Source organism: Pavona decussata, unplaced genomic scaffold (assembly GCF_977016875.1).
Source record: "Pavona decussata unplaced genomic scaffold, jaPavDecu1.1 SCAFFOLD_125, whole genome shotgun sequence".
Lineage (NCBI taxonomy): Eukaryota > Metazoa > Cnidaria > Anthozoa > Scleractinia > Agariciidae > Pavona > Pavona decussata.
In genome coordinates this window covers 69,062-87,195 of record NW_028145539.1, presented here as the reverse complement: position 1 = coordinate 87,195, position 18,134 = coordinate 69,062, and the positions used below count along the sequence as shown (strand labels likewise).

At 39.1% G+C, this 18,134-nt stretch overlaps 1 protein-coding gene across 3 annotated transcripts in view; it reads left to right on the top strand.

The window, feature by feature from the left end:
• LOC146469227 (uncharacterized) overlaps positions 1-18,134 on the top strand; it is a 50,774-nt gene that overhangs the window by 6,604 nt on the left and 26,036 nt on the right. For all 3 annotated transcript variants that reach the window (XM_085123490.1, XM_085123491.1, XM_085123489.1), the window contains 3 exons: positions 1,243-1,344; positions 4,092-4,137; positions 10,119-10,517. In XM_085123490.1, coding sequence (XP_084979616.1) covers positions 1,339-1,344; positions 4,092-4,137; positions 10,119-10,517 — 451 coding nt within the window. In that variant the 5' untranslated portion in view covers positions 1,243-1,338. The remainder of the gene's footprint in view (positions 1-1,242; positions 1,345-4,091; positions 4,138-10,118; positions 10,518-18,134) is intronic.

Below are 18,134 nucleotides of genomic sequence, written 5' to 3'. Positions count from 1 at the left end.
TCTTTCAAAGACAAAGACTCACTTTTAATTTTTAAGCAATGTATCAAAATCGAGTTTTTAGCTAGTTTTTTTTAAAAATAATTAAATAAGAATTAAAATTCTAATTCCCAAATTTTATATTATTATTATTATTATTATTATTATTATTATTATTATTATTATTATTATTATTATTATTATTATTATTATTATTATTATTATAATGATGGATCCGGGCAAAAGTATCCTTTGCGCTCTTTTTTTGATTCGTATCAAAGATGAGGTCAAATAATGATATGATTCTTTTTATTGCAAAGAAGAATATTGTTGTACCTTTATGACTTTTTTTTTCTTAAAAAAAAATAATTTGTGCTTCAAAAAAGCTCTGTTGTGATTTTTAAGAAGATTAAGACATTTTTTAATTTGTAAGACATATTTGAAACACTGTTAGGGGTATATAACAACTAACCGAAAGGTGCATAATTAATTATGCTCTGTTGTGCTTGAAAATATATTTGTTGTCATCAAAATGAATTGTTAATAGCTTTAATAGTCCTTTATTTCTACTTTTAACTTGTAAATATAAATTATTATTATTATTATTATTATTATTATTATTATTATTATTATTATTATTTTTATTATAATTATTATTATTATTATTATTATTATTATTGTTATTATTATTACTATTATTATTATTAAAGATTTCATTTTTGTTTTCATGAGTTATTTACATAACGTGCGGGTCTGGGCTATACGTATTCATAGAACTTCTTAATTGTATTTGCGTTCTGGCAGATAAACCATTTCTCACAACGTTCAATAAGGAAGGACAGCTCCTTGTTAGTGTTCGTTTATTATTGCTTATTATTATTATTATTATTATTATTATTATTATTATTATTATTATTATTATTATTATTATTATTATTATTATTATTAACGAAACACATACGTAGAGGAGAAAGCAAATGAAAGCCAGGGAAACGAATCTTATTGCTGGCAGACGCAGCTTAAACAAGGTGACTGAATCTTGTCCCGTTGAGAACTGAAAGAGAAACGTTCTTTAACTTTGATCTCGCTACCAAATCAGAGACATTGTATACATCATACAGTACATAATAACGCGTGCCATTCGCTTCATTTGTAGACGATCCTGAATACCGGGTAACCCCACACCGCGTAAAGAAATTCCACAAAACGAAAGTATCATGTTTAGTAGTGTATTCCTGGAGTCTAATTTTAATGCTCATTCTTTAGGGCTTCATCCGGAGTGGAGTCAATAGCTAAGAAGAGTTCGTCAAAACGAATCAAGAAGCGACGCTTCAACCCAAAGGATAAGACCCGCTGAGTAATATGAAGGTACGTTTTAATGTCAACCACTGAAGCTCCCTTTCTCAGACGAGAACGGATCTTTTTTCAGTCTATTACCGCAACTAGTTCACTCCTCTCACCGAATCCTTAAATCACTACCCACAGTTACATCGCTCTCAGACAATACACCTGTAGTCATTATATTCAGTTGGCTGGCTTCATTAAGCACACTAAATTAAACATTAATAAAAAGGTATCTTGAACACTGCACTTATTTCTGAATGAGATCGAATATAGAAAATATACATTCTTTTCGCAAATGTTGAATAAGTGCACTGAGAGGCTCCTGATTTAGCTACTTTGACGGAAAGTTAGAGTATGCTGGAGAGAGGGGTGCGAACGTATCTACGATAAAAGATGATTACCTGTGCAGTGTTATTATATTGCAAAGTAAACAGGTGAATTTCCCACTGTGTAGCCATAGTAAGGAAGGGGAAGACCGCATAAGACAAAGGAAAAAAATCTGAACTCGGTGGGAATCGAACCCACGACCTCCAGATTTGATCACCGTTGTTCTATCCACTGAGATACTATAGGCCAGACGGGAGCAAGTCCTGGGTGATTATGATGGTAATAGCGTCAAGGAAATGGAAGACCGCACGAGATAAAGACGGAATAAATTTTCTGATGTTGTGCTAACGGCACAACATTCATTGTACCCTTCACATTCACTTTGCCAGATGGGCATGGAGTTCAGCATGTCGAAGCTGATAAATAGCTTTTGTGTGGGTGATTGTCGGAACTATAAGCTTTGTAAGGGGCAGGGATTTTAAGCCTAAAAAGGCTTTGAGCCAAGTGAGTAAAAAGTCAGGAGTTCAGGGAAATGTCCGGCACCTTCGTTGTTGGGGCCAAGGTTCTGAAGCTGGTTATCAGTAAACTGGAAGGAACGTCTGCACGATTATTCTGGGCACTCGGAATATAGACAACAGAAATTTGTATACTATGATGGGCATAGAGGAAGAATGCATAGCGAGTGAGGGTCATAATTTGGTGGGAGCACACGCTGCAGCCTTTCTGTAGAACGTCCCCAACATGGTAGAACAGGATACGATTCCTAGTGAGTCGTGCGTCATGTTCACAGTAAACCTAAGTGCGTTTTCCCAGGTGGTCAGCGTTGTGACGATCTCAGAAATTTCCTTGAAAGTGATTGAACGGCAAATAGGAATGCCACGGTGTTTGAATTCGCGTAAAGAATTGGGAGGGGAAGGCCTGGACTTTCTGTGCATGTTAAGTTCATGCGGTGTTTCATTAATCACAGAAAGACTGTTGGTGTCGCAGATAGATGATTTTAGTGGCAGCAAGAAATATCTGGTCCGTCGTAGCCAATCGTCGCTCGGTATTCTATGTTATAAAGACATTCTTGCACGAAATCCTGATTGGGAGATTCCGTAACGCCTCTCTTCAGGTGGCTAGGTGAATAAAGGTCAATAAAGAAACCATGGTTTAGGAAGGCCCAATCTGCCAAGGAGTGATTTGTCTTGGCATCGTTTATAGCGTGCGCATTACCAGGCGTCCGAGCGGAGGGCCTTGGGAGTGAAGGCAGTGGTATAGAGTGTTTGATCTGCAGTTTATCAAACCGAGTAAGCTCTCTACTTGCGAGCTTCGTGAAAAAAGGAACGGAATTTCCCAGTTCCGCTTAAATTAGATCGCGATAGGGACAAAGGTCTGAATAGCGGCTAGGATTTACCATTACTCACATGCAAGGGAAATGAACAAAATCACCTTGAGTGATTTTAAGCTTTGATCAGGAACGATCCGGGATCGCAACAGTGGTGTTGTCATTGCCTCCTACGGACGACCCGTTGTAAGCGCTTGTAAGGTCAATAATACAGCAAAGAGCAAGTGTGATTACATGGTTAGATAAATACATTGTTTCAGTAGTTCGAAAGGCATGGCCTTTCTTCCTCGGGGTATTTCAGAAGCTGACCCTGTAGCAAAGACGTTACAATTTAAACCGAGAGGGAATGTCATTAGATATCATACAATTTGAAGCTTGAAAATGCAACTTGCCAATAGACATGAGGATATACAATAGCTTGCTTTGCAACTTACAAAACGAGAACAAAAACATCACAATAAGAAATTTTAGAAAGCAACTTTAAATAAGAGGATGAAAGACCGGGAAAATTTTAATGTCTCATCTCTCCAACTTTTACATAGGGGTTCAAGAGTTTTAACTCCATCGATGAAGAAAACTCCTCTATCGTTACGTGCACTGTCACGATTAAATTTTACGTATTTGAGAGGAATAAAAAGCATGTCAGAAGGGTTATGGTTGTAAGAAATTAAATGTGCGAGACTGTAGTAGCTTTAGAATTGTTTGTCTGTTTATCACCTGGTCTGCGATTTTCGTTAAAGCGGCATTGTTTACCCTATCTATTGCTGGTGGCAACGGTTGCAATGTACCATCTAAATTAACTTTCTTTAATATCATTTTATGTTCATCGTAACAGTTCTGTTGTTTACCATAATTTGACAGGAAATGTGGGCAAATAAAACTGGCAAAAATGTTAAACGCAACGCAGAATGATCAATACTCCCTACTAACTAAAGCAAAGACAGAGCGGAGTAAGACTTATGGCCCAATTCAAGATAAGCTTGCCAAAGAAACCAGTTTAAGCTACCCATGCACCTTACCATTAAGCGCAAACTATTAATTTGAATTGCATGCTAGACCAGACATTTTGAGTTTCTTTCAACAAGCGGTAACGATCACAATTTCTTTTTATTGGCAGATTTCCTCAGCGTTTATTTGTCTTCTATGTAGTTTGAGTGTCAAAGGTATTTACATCCAATAGTTTCATTGTTTTCTAGTTAGCGTATCCTTGGAAGTTAGATAATGAAGTGATAGAATTTTACAGTTCGTATTTCATCGCATAATGTAATGTGACATTTACGAATTAACAAAATTGAATCAGTGTAAAATATGTTAAACACAAGCATCCCAGACTCGTTAAAAACCAGCATGGGTGTTTTATATCTGTTTTAATTGATTAAGTGTTAGGCCTTGCTGTCACAAGTTGTGTTACAAAAACCTTGTAAGCGATGCTGTGCTATGGAAGAAAATGTATTGTTGATCAGTTTTGTAAAGAGTACCATTTTATAAGGTACTTTAAAAAATTTCTCGGTTTCGAGCCACGTGACGGGCCTAGGGCGGGCTAAAGTGTTGTTTTTATGGTTTTGCTCCTTGGTCATACCATATTGATGTTTTGGTACCTGACAGTCTGTTTGATAATCGTTGCACGGTGTCAATAGACCATCGCATTTACAAGCCAAGACCACTAGGGAAGATTTTGAAGTTACCGATCCCGCAACAACCGATTTGCCTCTAATTGGCGAGCTTGGGTTTCAACCTGCAGGCCCGTAGCGGAGGGGGGCAGGGGAGTCTTGAGCCCCCCCCCCCTCCCCAGAATTTTTGGAATTCAAAAGGCAACGTGCCTTAAAATATATAATTAAAACAAATTAATGTTGAATTCTGACGCTGCAAGTGCCTTTTCACAACCTTTAGTAGTCTGTTTACTACCTGTCAGTTTCCTTTGCTAACAGGCACTCCTTTCTTGTGAATTGGAGATAAGAATCAAACTGGATATAAATCAACCAATCTGAAGCCGTGAAAGCTGTCGAAATAAACTACTTGTTTTCTAAGACATCCTCTCATTTTAAGCAATACAAATGTCCTTGAGTGTTCCCGCGTTGTCACACAAAAAAGCCACACAAATAAGTCCTCAGGACCAGAGAAAAAATTATCCTGCAGTCGGATTCTTACTGCTGGATTCCAAATTTAAAAAGAGAAAGAAAAATTTTTCGTCGTTTGTCTACGTAGCCTTCAAACGTGAAATTAGGAAACTTCACGTAGTAGTCCACGTTAACGAAAAGGCAAAAACATGTACCTAAGAATGTGATCTAGGTGCAAAATTATTGTTTCACTCACTAAATCTACCGGGTTTTTGTGATGTTCTCCTTGCATCTTAAACTCCCAAATCCGTCTGTTTTTGAGTGACAGTGGGGAGGGGGGGGGGGGTGTTTTTTTTTTCACCATTTTGCTAAGCCCCCTCAGTTGATTTAGCCTTGCTACGGGCCTGACCTGGAAGAATAATACGTTCGCTTCAAAGCTTGGTAAATAGGAAGAAGAACATAAAGTAGGGACACTTTTGGCAGTATTCTGGAAAGAAGCAAACAAAGTGTTTCGTATTTTCATTTGGGTCTCGGAAGGTTACAAGAAGAAGATTCTACCAATCTTACAACAATTCAAAGATTACTGTATACCAAGGGAGAACACTGTTTACGAGCCTCACGCTCATAAAAGTTTTCTGTTCTTCACGCAAGATTAGCGAGAATTTGAAACAGTTGATCAATATGTGTCAGAGCTATACCAAATAACCAAAAAACGGCCACACCGGATTAGCTCCTACGGGATCATTTGGTGACTGGTAGCAGAAATGGAAAAGTACACGAGAATTTGCTTAAAGAAAAACAGAAGAAGTTGACCCTTGAGAAACCTCTAGATGTCGCTCATGCTTCAGAGACCACTGTTGCTCAAATTAAAGTCATGAATGACTATGGGGTCTGGGTTAAACACTGCCAAACAGGGCTAAGTTGATCAAATAGCGGATGATTTTATCCAGCGGATACGTCGCATTTTATCCGATGGATAGCGATTTATCCACTCCGTGCTTTAAACAACCGAGCCCAGAAGGAGAAAGAACAGTCTGATGAAAGTTCGTTTGTCAATGAAAGCAGGATCGAAGATTAAAAATTCTGTGGTTGGAACTATGAAAGTCGTAACTGCCCTGGATTTAGTTAGAGGTGTGCATATTGTAAGATGAAGAATCACTTTGTGGCCAAGTCCCAAGGGAAAAGTAAGGTTTCAGGTTTATTTGAGTACTGCAGGAGTTGTAGGCCGTTGAAGTCGCGAGATGGTCACCCTCACCGTGTCAAAATATGCTAAGGTTTTCTCAGGCCATGGAGTGGCTCCTTACTTGAAGAGTGTAATGACGTGTTCGAAGGCCTTGGAAAACTGGGTGTGAAGTTCCACCTATGTAGCTCGCAAAAATTAAGCTTCAAAATCTTTGCGGATGATACAAATGTATTCGCATCCGCAAGGGACCCTAAAACACTCGAACACTTAATGAACTCTGGACTAGCCAAAGTGAAAAGATGGTGCAATATTAACAAACTGTCTATCAATAGGGATAAAACAAACTTCATGATAATCAAATCCACAAAAAAAAAAGGATATCCCAATAAATCTTAACATAATAAATACCGACGGCTCCTCTTATTCGTTAGAACGAAAGCAATGTATAAAATACCTAGGTGTTATGATTGACGAGTCTTTAAGCTGGAAACACCACATTTCTTTTGTCTGTTCTCGTATATCTCGAAACACTGGAATAATATCGAAATTAAGGTATTACCTCTCAATTAAACAACTAAGACAAATATACTATAATCTAATCTATCCTTATATTCCTTATGGCATATTAGCTTGGGGAAGTGTATACAAAACACATGTAACAAAAATTCAAGTGAAACAAAATCATATTGTAAGATTAATATTTTTTGCCAAATCATTTGGCAGCGAAACAGAGAAAGCCAAACCTTTGCTAAATCTACAAGGCCTTCTGACAGTAAATAATATTTATCGCCTACAAGTGCTGAAATTTTTACATTCATGGCATAAAAACCTCCTGCCTGAAGTGTCCGACAACATGTTTCAATATGCCAGCAATATACATGGCTACAACACAAGATATGCAGCTAAGCATAATCTTTATAAGCCAAACGTAAGAACTAATGTAGGTAAACAATTAATCTCCTTCACGGCAACCGATATTTGAAAAGACCTCCCAACTCCTTTAAAAAAACTCATACAAAGTGTGTCTGCTTTTCCGAAACAAGTATTACGTTATTTACTGTCAGAACAACAAATGAACTAATTTTCTTTTATGCTGACCTCGTAACATACGTTAACTTTTTACAATTAATAAGTTCTTCCTTCCTTTTGCTTTTTCATTTTTTTTCCTTTTTTGCTTGCTATCTAGAACCTAAATTAGCCAGGGAGCTAACAAGATAACCAAATGGTTCATTTAGCTTCCTTGCTTTGCACATTACTCTAACTAATAATTAATTTAATTCGATATACCACCGCTAAAAGATTGTAAGAATCAACATGTAAATTGAAAAAAAAAAAGCACAAATAAAGATTATTATTATTATTATTATTGTTATTGTTATTATTATTATTATTAGTATTATTATTATTAGTATTATTATTATTATTATTATTATTATTATTATTATTATTATTATTATTATTATTATTATTATTATCATCAGTGGGGTCGGACATTTGTGCGGGTCCACACATGTTTTTTTTTATGTTTTTTTAGTGGCAGCGGTCCAGAAAACAACGCACATTTTTTCGTGGTCGCAATGTCACTCTGCAGATGTGTTGCCGTATACAACAAACACAAATCACCTGCAATGACTTCGACTCCTTTAAGCCCCTCTATGTTCTCTCGCATTGTGCGCTGCGAAACGTCTGGTGCACTGCTTATACACTGAGCAAGTCTGTCAAACCTGTTGTCCATCCATTGCAGCGCTTACCTGTTGCTAGAGTGAACAAGTTCAGAGAAAGCTTGATACAAATTACAGCTGAAGAGGTCATTGCAAGGGTTGATAAGGTCACTGATTAGTTTTCCAGCTTTCTGATGGTGACTATTAAAGCCACCTTTTGACGCGGATAGTGAACCGAATGTTTCAATGAAACGTGAGCATTTCCCAATTCCAACCATCGAGGACACTGCAACTAGACTAAATGGAACAAAACTGTTTAGGGTGTTTGGTAGCAGCAATGATTACTGGGAAATGGAACTTGACGAATATAGCATGCTTACCACATTTAACATACAATTTGAACGCTACATGTGGAAGCGAATGCCATCTGGTATAAGCAGTGCACCAGACGTTTCGCAGCGCTCAATGCGAGAGAACATAGAGGGGCTTAAAGGAGTCGAAGTCATTGCAGGTGATTTGTGTTTGTTTGTATACGGCAACACATCTGCAGAGTGACATTGCGACCACGAAAAAATGTGCTTTGTTTTCTGGACCGCTGCCACTAAAAAAACATGAAGATAATCAAGAAGAGAACTCAGTTAACGCAGGAAGAAGTGCCTTTCATTGGCCACACTCTAACTCTAGAAGGTCTCAAACTGGACCCGCACAAATGCCCGACCCCACTGATGTTCAGTCCCTTCATAGGTGAATGGTAAATGCCACGTCTGTCAGTTAAAACAGACATCCTGCGAAAACTCAGTGATAGGGATGAGGAATGTCTTTGATTTAATGTTCATACCGATGCCGTGGCCCGCATGAAGGAAATGATTGTTACGGTATCTGTACTTGCTTACTATAATGTGAACAAGCCAGTGGTCATCCAGTGCGACGCTTCCCAAAGGCCACTTGATGTCGCTTTGTTTCAATAAGGGCGTCCAATGGCTTTCAGCTCAAGTGGCTACTTGCAGTAGTTTTCGCCTGTGAAAAATTTTATCAATCCATCTTTGATTGAATCAATGAAGTTCTTGAGTCGGACCATCAACCACTGGAAACCATACTCAAGAAACCCATCCACAGCTCACCAAACAAAGGGCCTCCAACGGAGCCTCCAACCTATGCGACTTCGCTTGTAGAAGTATGACTGTCAGCATGCTCTTAGCGGACACCTTGAGTCGAGCGTACGTGGAGGGTAAACAAGTGAAAAATACCCCAAACAGTGATGTTCGTGCGCGCAAGGAACGGCTATTCGCCTTTGAGTTAGCGCAGATCAAACACGATGACAAAGCATATATAAGAAAATGGCGCAACACGCCCACCGAAGGCATGAATGCCTCACCTATTCAGCTATTCTATAGTAGACGACGACGTACTCATCTCCTAGTGACATGGTTAGAACCGCAACTCAAAAGCAAAAACAGAAGCATCTCTATGATCAACACTCACAGGAACTGCCGAAATGTTATGAAGGGAGAAAGAATGGTGCTTTGGGCGGGTCTTTGGAGATGTCGGCAATCGTTCATACTTGGTAGAGGTGAACGGGAAACATTACAGTCGGAACCGCAGATGGTTAAGGACAACTGCCAAGGAGTTGGAGCCGTCGGAGAGAAGTGAACTAACCGAACTAACAGAGCCAACTGAGGCACGCTCAGTTGAGCCGCTACAATCATTAGTCTTGTTGAGATCAGTACTTACAGAGCCACATGCAGCAAGTCATCCGACGCGTGAACATCTTCCACCACTGCAGCTACAAAATTAATAGTGCCGAGGAATTGCATACTGTCACTTTTCCTCTTTTCCTTATAGTTTTCCCGCGGCCTAGGTCAGGTGACGGGCCTCGGGCGCGGGCTAGGCGAAACGGTACAGAATTCAACATTTGACAAATATGATTACTAAGAAAGTACCACTAAATAGCTTTCCATTGTATAAAAGCAGTATTGCTTGCTTTATGCTTTCAGCACGTCAACCTCTTATTTTATTATAACGAGTGTGTACTCAAGAGGAACTCACGAAAAGCGAGTGCAAAGCTTGGATAAATTCGACTGCCTTCATTAAGCTTACATGCCAAGTAATTTAGACGATTTGTTGAAAAGCCCTAGCTTAGATTCATGGCCCTTGCCATCTTCCAAATAATAACACAATATCTTGTTTACCTAGACAGATACCTTCATTCTTTTTTTTTTTTTTTGCATTTTTCTTCTTACTAGGAAATCCTTGCCAATCTAGCGATATCAAAGTTCTCGACGATAAGGATCGCTCAGTTTTATACCAGGATGGCACAGATAAATGTGATTACAATGACCTTGCAAACGGGTGGGATTTTTGGTATAAAGTTTCGGGGGCGGCTGGAAATGCTCTAGCAGCTATTGATGTCCCTGCTGAAGGCACGTGTGGAACAGTGGCTCGAATGTACCTCGCAGAAGACCATCCCGTCCCAGGTGATGGCACGGTCACCCGAGAAGTCTGTGTGGCTAGAAAACGTAATAATTGTAACCACAAATTTGACATTCAAGTGATAAACTGTGAAGCGTTTTATTTGTATAAGCTCCATGAAGCAAGGAGAAACTGTCCCGCCCCGTGGCGTTACTGTACTAACGGAGAAGTCGGTAAGTAATATGTAGTATTTAACGAATTGATCCTGGCAAAAAATCATCATTTTATTTTTCAGAATACTGAGAAAAAAATATTGACAAGCAATACCTGAATAATCGAGCACCGGAAAGTACTACTGTTGGGGAAGAGCATCTGAGCATTTGAGAGAGCTCCAGCGATAGAAATAGCAGTTCCGCGATTGGAGTCTGAATAACCAGAATGGCGAATAGCCGCGAATAGTGAGAAGTAGTCACGTCGTGACAAGAGATAAAAAAAAAAAATGACGAACAGCGCCAAAAGCTATCGATGATGAATAATCTCATATATATTTACGAATTGTAACACTCAGCCATCCGCATAAGATCACTGACGTCTTCCGTATTCAGTTACCCGCGGTACTAAGTACCTTTGGACAAAATTATGGATTTACTTTACCCTAACTCCTTCCGGAAAAGTATTTGAAAACAAGATCTCTCCGGCCTCATTTTCAAGAAAAATAACTTTTCTAATCGTTTTATTGTTTTATAATATGTAGAGGTGTTGGCTCGGTTATGCTGGGCACGCTACTTGGTGGGCCAACTTTCGCTGAACATTTTTACGAGGAAAGCTCTCCGTAAAGTTGACTCCGCTTAATTTTCTTATAATTATTGATAATTCTGGGCGTATCTTTCCTCTGAATTTCTTTCTTAGGCTATGTTCACACCGGACCGATCCCAAATGGATCCGATCCGATTCTGGAACGGATCATTTCTCTTCACACGATGATCGAAGCGAGCAAAGGAGCTGTTTCTACCAGTTAAGCACGCTGCACATGCTGTGCTTTTTTAACATGCCTTGGCCATGTATTCGATGAAAGAAGGCTTGGTCTTTCTCCACTTAACTTAGCGTGACAGTGACATGATATTTCAGATACTTTGTTCATTGTTAGTAGTCATGCGCTATGACGTGGGCAGGCATCTGTTTTTGGGCCCATCTGGAGTCATTACCACGTGCATTTGGTAGACAACTGACCTCGCGTTGGTTGTTCTACTTTTTGCTGTGCTACACCGTGCAGACGAGAGCCAACCAGCTCGAAAAAGCTGTCCACGGTTGCATTTTGATTCTCGGTTTGGTCTCTATCATGTCGCTGTCGTGTTAAGGTTTCTACGCAGCCAGATCAGCCTTGAGTTTCCAGTTACTTATAATTAGTTTTGGCTGATTAGATCTTTCGAATTCGAGGATTCGAAGAACAACTATTTACAGCATCTGCCGCTTTAGTTTTAGGTAGATTTCGAGAAAGGCTTGTTTGTCCACTGCTGTATGTAGCCATCCACCAGAGACAACCAGTTAACTCTATTCGTTGTACATTGGTGCAGTGTCCGGCCCCATTTAACAAATCGACGGCAGTTTTCTATGGTCTATACTCTTATAGACCATAAAATGACGTTAAAAATGTTCAAAACTCAAGTGGAACCACGAGCCGCAGGGGGCGGTCCGTCTTGGTACCAATCGGCTGTTGTGTTGTTTGATCGTGGGCATCCACGCTTCTGGAATTTCAGTCCCATTATCCCTGTTGATGTTGTCAGGATGAAGTACTATGTGAATAGGATCTTTCATCCTACGGGTGTACCAATGTGGGTCTCGGTCAATAAACTTAACCTCATTTCAGAGCGGATAGTGACCCGTTGCATCGCTGTGTTCTGAAACGGCGGAGGATTGGGTTGTCTCTTGGCTATTATCTTCTTCTTCGTATTTCTTTGTTGTAACTGCTACAGTTTCGAGCGTCTTTTTGGTCAGGTCCCGTGTTTACATCCGTACCTTAGGGTTGTGCAATCTCGATTTATCGTCTTCAACCTGCTCTTATTCTCTTAGTTACTACTTGATCCATGTTGTTTTGTAAATAGTGTTTGGCCTAGGGTATTTTTAAGCTGCCGCTTCTTCTACTGGATCAAACCCCAACTGTGACTATACTGTTATCAAGCTTCAATCTCGCCCTAGGTGTCCAGTGGTTGCTTTCTATGTCTACTCAGTGTAATAGCGGCCCCTTTAGGAGACATGCGCGGAGTCTGTGAAGGCAGACGTGTTGTTTGAACGGCTCAATTTCCCTTTCCTCAAAAGAATGTATTCGAGGTTTAAGAGCTGGAGTTAATGACGAATAACAAGAAGAAGAAACGAGGAGAGCGGGGATCTTTGGAAGAGTCTCCCACTGTTAAGAAAAAACCCAATACACAATCATCTCCATCTGAGGCGGGCGAAGCAAACATGGCGGACGACCAAGCTTGTGCCGCTCAGTTCCAAGAAGAACCAACGCTAACACAATTAAGAGACATGTTGGCAGACCTACAGAATTCAGTGTCCACAATCTTAAGGGATAAAAAGTAATCTTAAAGAAGAAGTTACCCAAATAAGAATGTCTTTTCAGTCTCAGGGGCGCGACATCGAAGATCTAAGTATTAAAAGAAGAAGCTAGTAAAGGTGACAAATGAAATCAGTCTCTTAGAAATGAACTCGACCAGGATCAAGAAGAGGATTCTTTGAGGCTGTGGGTGGATATGGATGAACTGTAGCAGTGTAGCAGGAAAACATCATTAGAATTCCGTGGAATGACAGAATCTGCGTACTCGTCGACCGAAGCAGCAGTTTTGAAGCTAGCTGAGGCATTAAACATTGCTTTGTCTCCCACTGATATCGACATTTCCCATAAACTTAAGCAGAAAGGTAAAACATTTATTATTGCGAGGTTTGTTAGTCATAAAACTAAAACGAAGATGTATAAGGAGAGGATAAAATTGAAGAATTTGCATGTAACAGATATATTTCCCAGTTATTCAAATGCTGCTGCAGCCGATTTGTCCGAAGATTTCAACGAAAATTTAACGGCGTATAGGCGCGGCCTCGTCGCCAAGGCTGCTAAAATGAGAGTGGATGGGGTTATTCATAGCTTCTGGACCATTGACGGAAAGGTCTTCGTAAAAACTTCCCCAGATGGATCCCCAACTAAAATCAATGATGAAGCGGATTTTAATTACCTTTTAAAAGTGCAGTCATGTTATTTAATATATATCGATGTTTAGTTCGAAATCATACTTTTTTTAAGGGGAAAGGGAGAGGATAGTTTGGATAGAAAGAGGTGAGTCTTTAAATTTAACTAAGTGTATTTTTGTGTTTTTTGTTTTTACTGTTTTTCTTTTGCACTGTAGAATTCTGTCCTTTGTCACATGTGTGATGAGTAATTCGAAGCATCTATGCAAATTTGTTTCCCTAAATGTTCGCGGTCTGAGAGACTGGTAAGAGAAGAAATATTTTCTCGTTCCTTAAAGATCAAAAAGCTTCTTTTTATTTCTTGCAAGAAACGTACTCAGATGCTAGCGGTGAATCATTCTGGAGGAGTGAATGGGGTGGAGATATAGTGTTTTCACACGGATCACATCACAGTAGAGGAGTCTGCATATTGATTACTCCATCATTTAAGGAGTATAAAGTTCTCGGCTCTTTCACTGATGATTTGGGCAGAATTGTTTTGATCAACGTGATTGTGAATTTGGCCTGCCATGGAAACCCACGGGATTTGGCAACTCCATTTTAGTCACAACGTATATGTTTGAATAGGTAGATACTCAAAGGGCTGAATACCCAAACAAGAATAAGTTTTCTTATGAGGCAACTGTGTTGAAAATGAAATCCAGAATAGACTTCTTCTTAATACCAAAATCTTTGACGTTGGTTGTATATAACACAGACATTCAAACTTCCATAGCACCTGACCACAAGATCGTGTGTTTGTCCTTGAAGTGGGATAAGGAATTTACCAGAGGTCCCGGCTTCAGGAAATTTGATAATACTTTACTTCAGGATGAAAATTACATTGACCGAATTAAAAAACTGTACCCTGATCTTCTATGGAAATACAGTGATATCCAGGATGAACAGCTTCGGTGCGAGCTCTTAAAAGCGGAAATTTAAAGTTCAACTATATCTTTCACTAAAGGGAAATCTAAATTACAAAGGGAGAGCGAACTTCTTGTTAAGGACCAACTTGACAAGCTAGACAGGCAAATTTGTTCTAGTGATGACTTACAAAATATAGATCAAGAAATGAAGCGCTATGAGGCACTGAAAAAGGAGCTTCAAAGTCTATATGATGCTAAGGGTGATGCTGCAAAATTTAGATTCAAATGTCGTTGGCTAGAAGAAAGTGAAAGACCAACCAAATCCTTTTTTTATCTTGAAAAAGAAATTAAAACAGAAAAGTTATTTCCGAACTGGAAAACGAAAATGGTGAAGTTATTTCGAACGAAGAACAAATTCTCTTAGAAATAGAGCATTACTACAGAAATCTCTACTGCTCTAAAATAAATCTGTCAGAAGACACTTCATCAATTCAGGAGTACCTGGAACTATCACAATTATCAAAGGAGGAGAGCGGAAAGCTAGATGGTCCCCTAACTTTTGGGGAATGCAGGACAATTTTGGCCTCTTTTGAAAAAGATAAATCCCCCGGAGAAGACAGATTTACTGTAGAATTTTACTTGGCCTTCTTTGACCTTGTTGGCGAAAATTTAGCTAGGAGCCTCAACGCAGGTCATGAAAAGGGTAGACTATCAATTTCACAACGAAGGGGAGCCATAACCCTAATTCTCAAGGAACATACTTCTTTAAGCCTTCTTCAAAACTGGAGACCTTTAACCCTTTTAAATGTAGATTATAAAATTGCTTCCAAAGGCATAGCTAAACGAATTGAACCTGTGTTATCTAGTTTTATCCACCCGGATCAAACTGGTTTTGTAAAGGGCCAGTATATTGGGGAAAGCATTAGGCTTATCAGTGACGTAATTGAGCAAACCAGTAAACTTAACTCCCTCTTAACTCTCTCGATTTTAGGCAAGCTTTTGACACTGTGGAATGGGCTTGTATACAACATGCCTTAAAATTGTACAACTTTGGTGATAATGTGAGAAGATGGGTGTCAACTTTCTATTCCGATATTGAAACTACAGTCCTGAATAATGGTTATGCAACGGACTGGATCAAACCATGTACAGGAGTGAGGCAAGGTTGTCCATTGTCCCCTTTTTTATTTATCCTCTCCGCGGAGTTAATGTCAAATAAAATTCGACGAAGCAATGATATTAGGGGTATCTCTTTGTTCAGCAAGGAAATTAAATTGAGTCAATTCGCTGATGACACTTATCTTTTGTGCACCGACTTGGAGGCTGTGGAAAATTCCTTAAGATCTGTAAACTCTTTTGGCGATATTTCAGGACTACGACTAAATATTGAAAAAACTAAAGCCATGTGGCTTGGGAAATGGGCAAATCGGACAACCAAACCATTAAGCCTCAAGTGGGTTAAAAATCCAACCAAGATTTTAGGAATTTATTTTTCATATGATATTAAAGGTAACAACCAGCTAAATTTTGATCATAAAATCAAAAAACTTCAAACAAATCTTGATATGTGTAGATCAAGAGATTTAACGTTATTTGGTAGAGTGTTAATAATTAAGACACTTGGTTTTTCCAATTTTTTATACTCTGCCTCAAATATTGACGTACCGAAGGAGATCATTAAGAGTGGCCGTCTGTAATTTTCGACTAATGTGTTTTGGGTAAGAAAAAATAAAATTCCTCAAACTTTCTCAAAACAAAGGACTAGGTAACTGATTTACATTGATATAACTCTTGGGTGAATCAAATAAATATTTTAGCTATAGGACGAATAATTTGGTTTTTCAGCTCTCTGTAGGCACTCAGGGATCATTTTACTACAGATCGTAAACATCTGGGTCTGGAAATAAAGCCTAGCTAAAACTAAACGCCAAGTTGGAACTCGAAATCAGAAGACATTTATGATTAATTCAGGACGGTTATTTCCAATTTTAATAAAAAGCTGAATATTTAATCGATTTTTTAACTTGTCTCTTTTGTGAGCCATTTCGGCAGTTACAAAAATCGGCTAAATTCAAATGAAAATATCGCCAATGGTACATTACTAGACTTCATAAAAGTACACCCCAGTTAAAGAGCAACGTCTTCCCTTCAAATATCTGCAATAAAATTTTGGGGCCAACGTACCTACGAAATTTGACAGTTGAAATTACAAAGTGCACTTTCGTAAACAAACACTAAATTTTCAAATAGCTCAACGACGACGAGTCAATGACATACGGAGGAAAACAATCTAAAATCCCCTCGTGTCATGAAATACCCGGAGTGAATAAAATATTTTGCTTCCTGTTATATTTTTTGTGGATTAAAAACATATTTTCGATGAATCATTCGCGAATTTTGAAAGAAACAATACAAGTTTTCAAAAAGTATTGTTTAATTGTCACACCACCTGTTCAAAAGATAAGCAAATTCCGAGCTTCAAAAACAATCTAAATCGATAAATTATTTGACTTCTATTCCATACGTGGGCCAAAGGCTATCTACAAGAAACGTACCTTTACAGTGGAGTGTACTTTTGCGGCCAGATGGTGAGGATCTGTGAAACGCACGTAACTGAGTCTCGCAAAAATTTACGAACTTTCAACAAGTTGGATTGCGTGACATGAGCACAGAAACTTGTCCGCCCACCTGTCCGTCCATCGATGATCAAGTAATTTCGCGTTCAGTTTGGCGACGTTTACTGAAGGGGTTGAGGGGCATTAAAGTTAGTCGAAAGTGAGCTTTTGTTTATTCTCTCGTGACAATCATTGGCCCCTACATAAAGCAATTGCTACTTAATACAGGTCATGACGACATGCGGTTACTCAACCTTCGTCGGTGGAACATGTAGTTTTAAAGCAGCAAATCCTGCAGTGGTGAGGAGTATAGCGCTAGAGAGTTGTGTCAAGGACAGAAAAGCACGTCTAAAATCATGCGACGCCCGTGATGCTTCCTTGCAAAATGAGGCGCAGTTAGTATTATATACTCGGATTGCTCCTAGCTAGAGCAGGTAATCAACTGAACCAGAGTAGTAATGCAATAATAACAAATTTATAGTTTGAAGTTACACTATTCCTATCCTTAATTAAGAAAACGTTTACAAATCTGCTTGATAAAAAGGACAATTCCAACATAATACCTGCTCAAGAAATTAAGATTAAAACTAGCCCGCTATTTGAGTTGCGTTATGTTACTTCTCACGTAGAACTCCCACCCCCTCCGGGGGAGGAGTAAAGGGTAAGGTGGGGGATGAGGAGGGTCTGTGGTTTCATCGTCTAAGGTGTGGAAAAGTTCAACCAGGCGAGCAGGAGAAGTGAACACAAACTTCTGGAGAGGAATCGAAAAAACAACCAAAGTAGGAACTTTTTGGTCCCATGCGCTCTCCGTGCATTCCCTTGCGAGCCTTCCCCGGTCTCGGAAAGGACACGACTGCTACGTAGGCAACGAATTTCAGGGTAAAATGATTTATTTTTAATGGTTACTTTTATATTGTAAGGGTAATGCCGTAAAGATTCATTTTTCTGATTTTTAAACTACTATGACGTCAATAAATTCCAAAATGATGGGGCGCGCGGAAAGTTTTAAAAGCAAAAGTCGTTTTCCTTCCAAGGGAGTAGGAGAAATGAACGAAAAATTTCTGGAGACTGAAGGGGAAAAAGAACCGAGGTAGGCACTTTTTGGTCCCCAAGCACTCCATACATTAACTCGCTACCCTCCCCCACG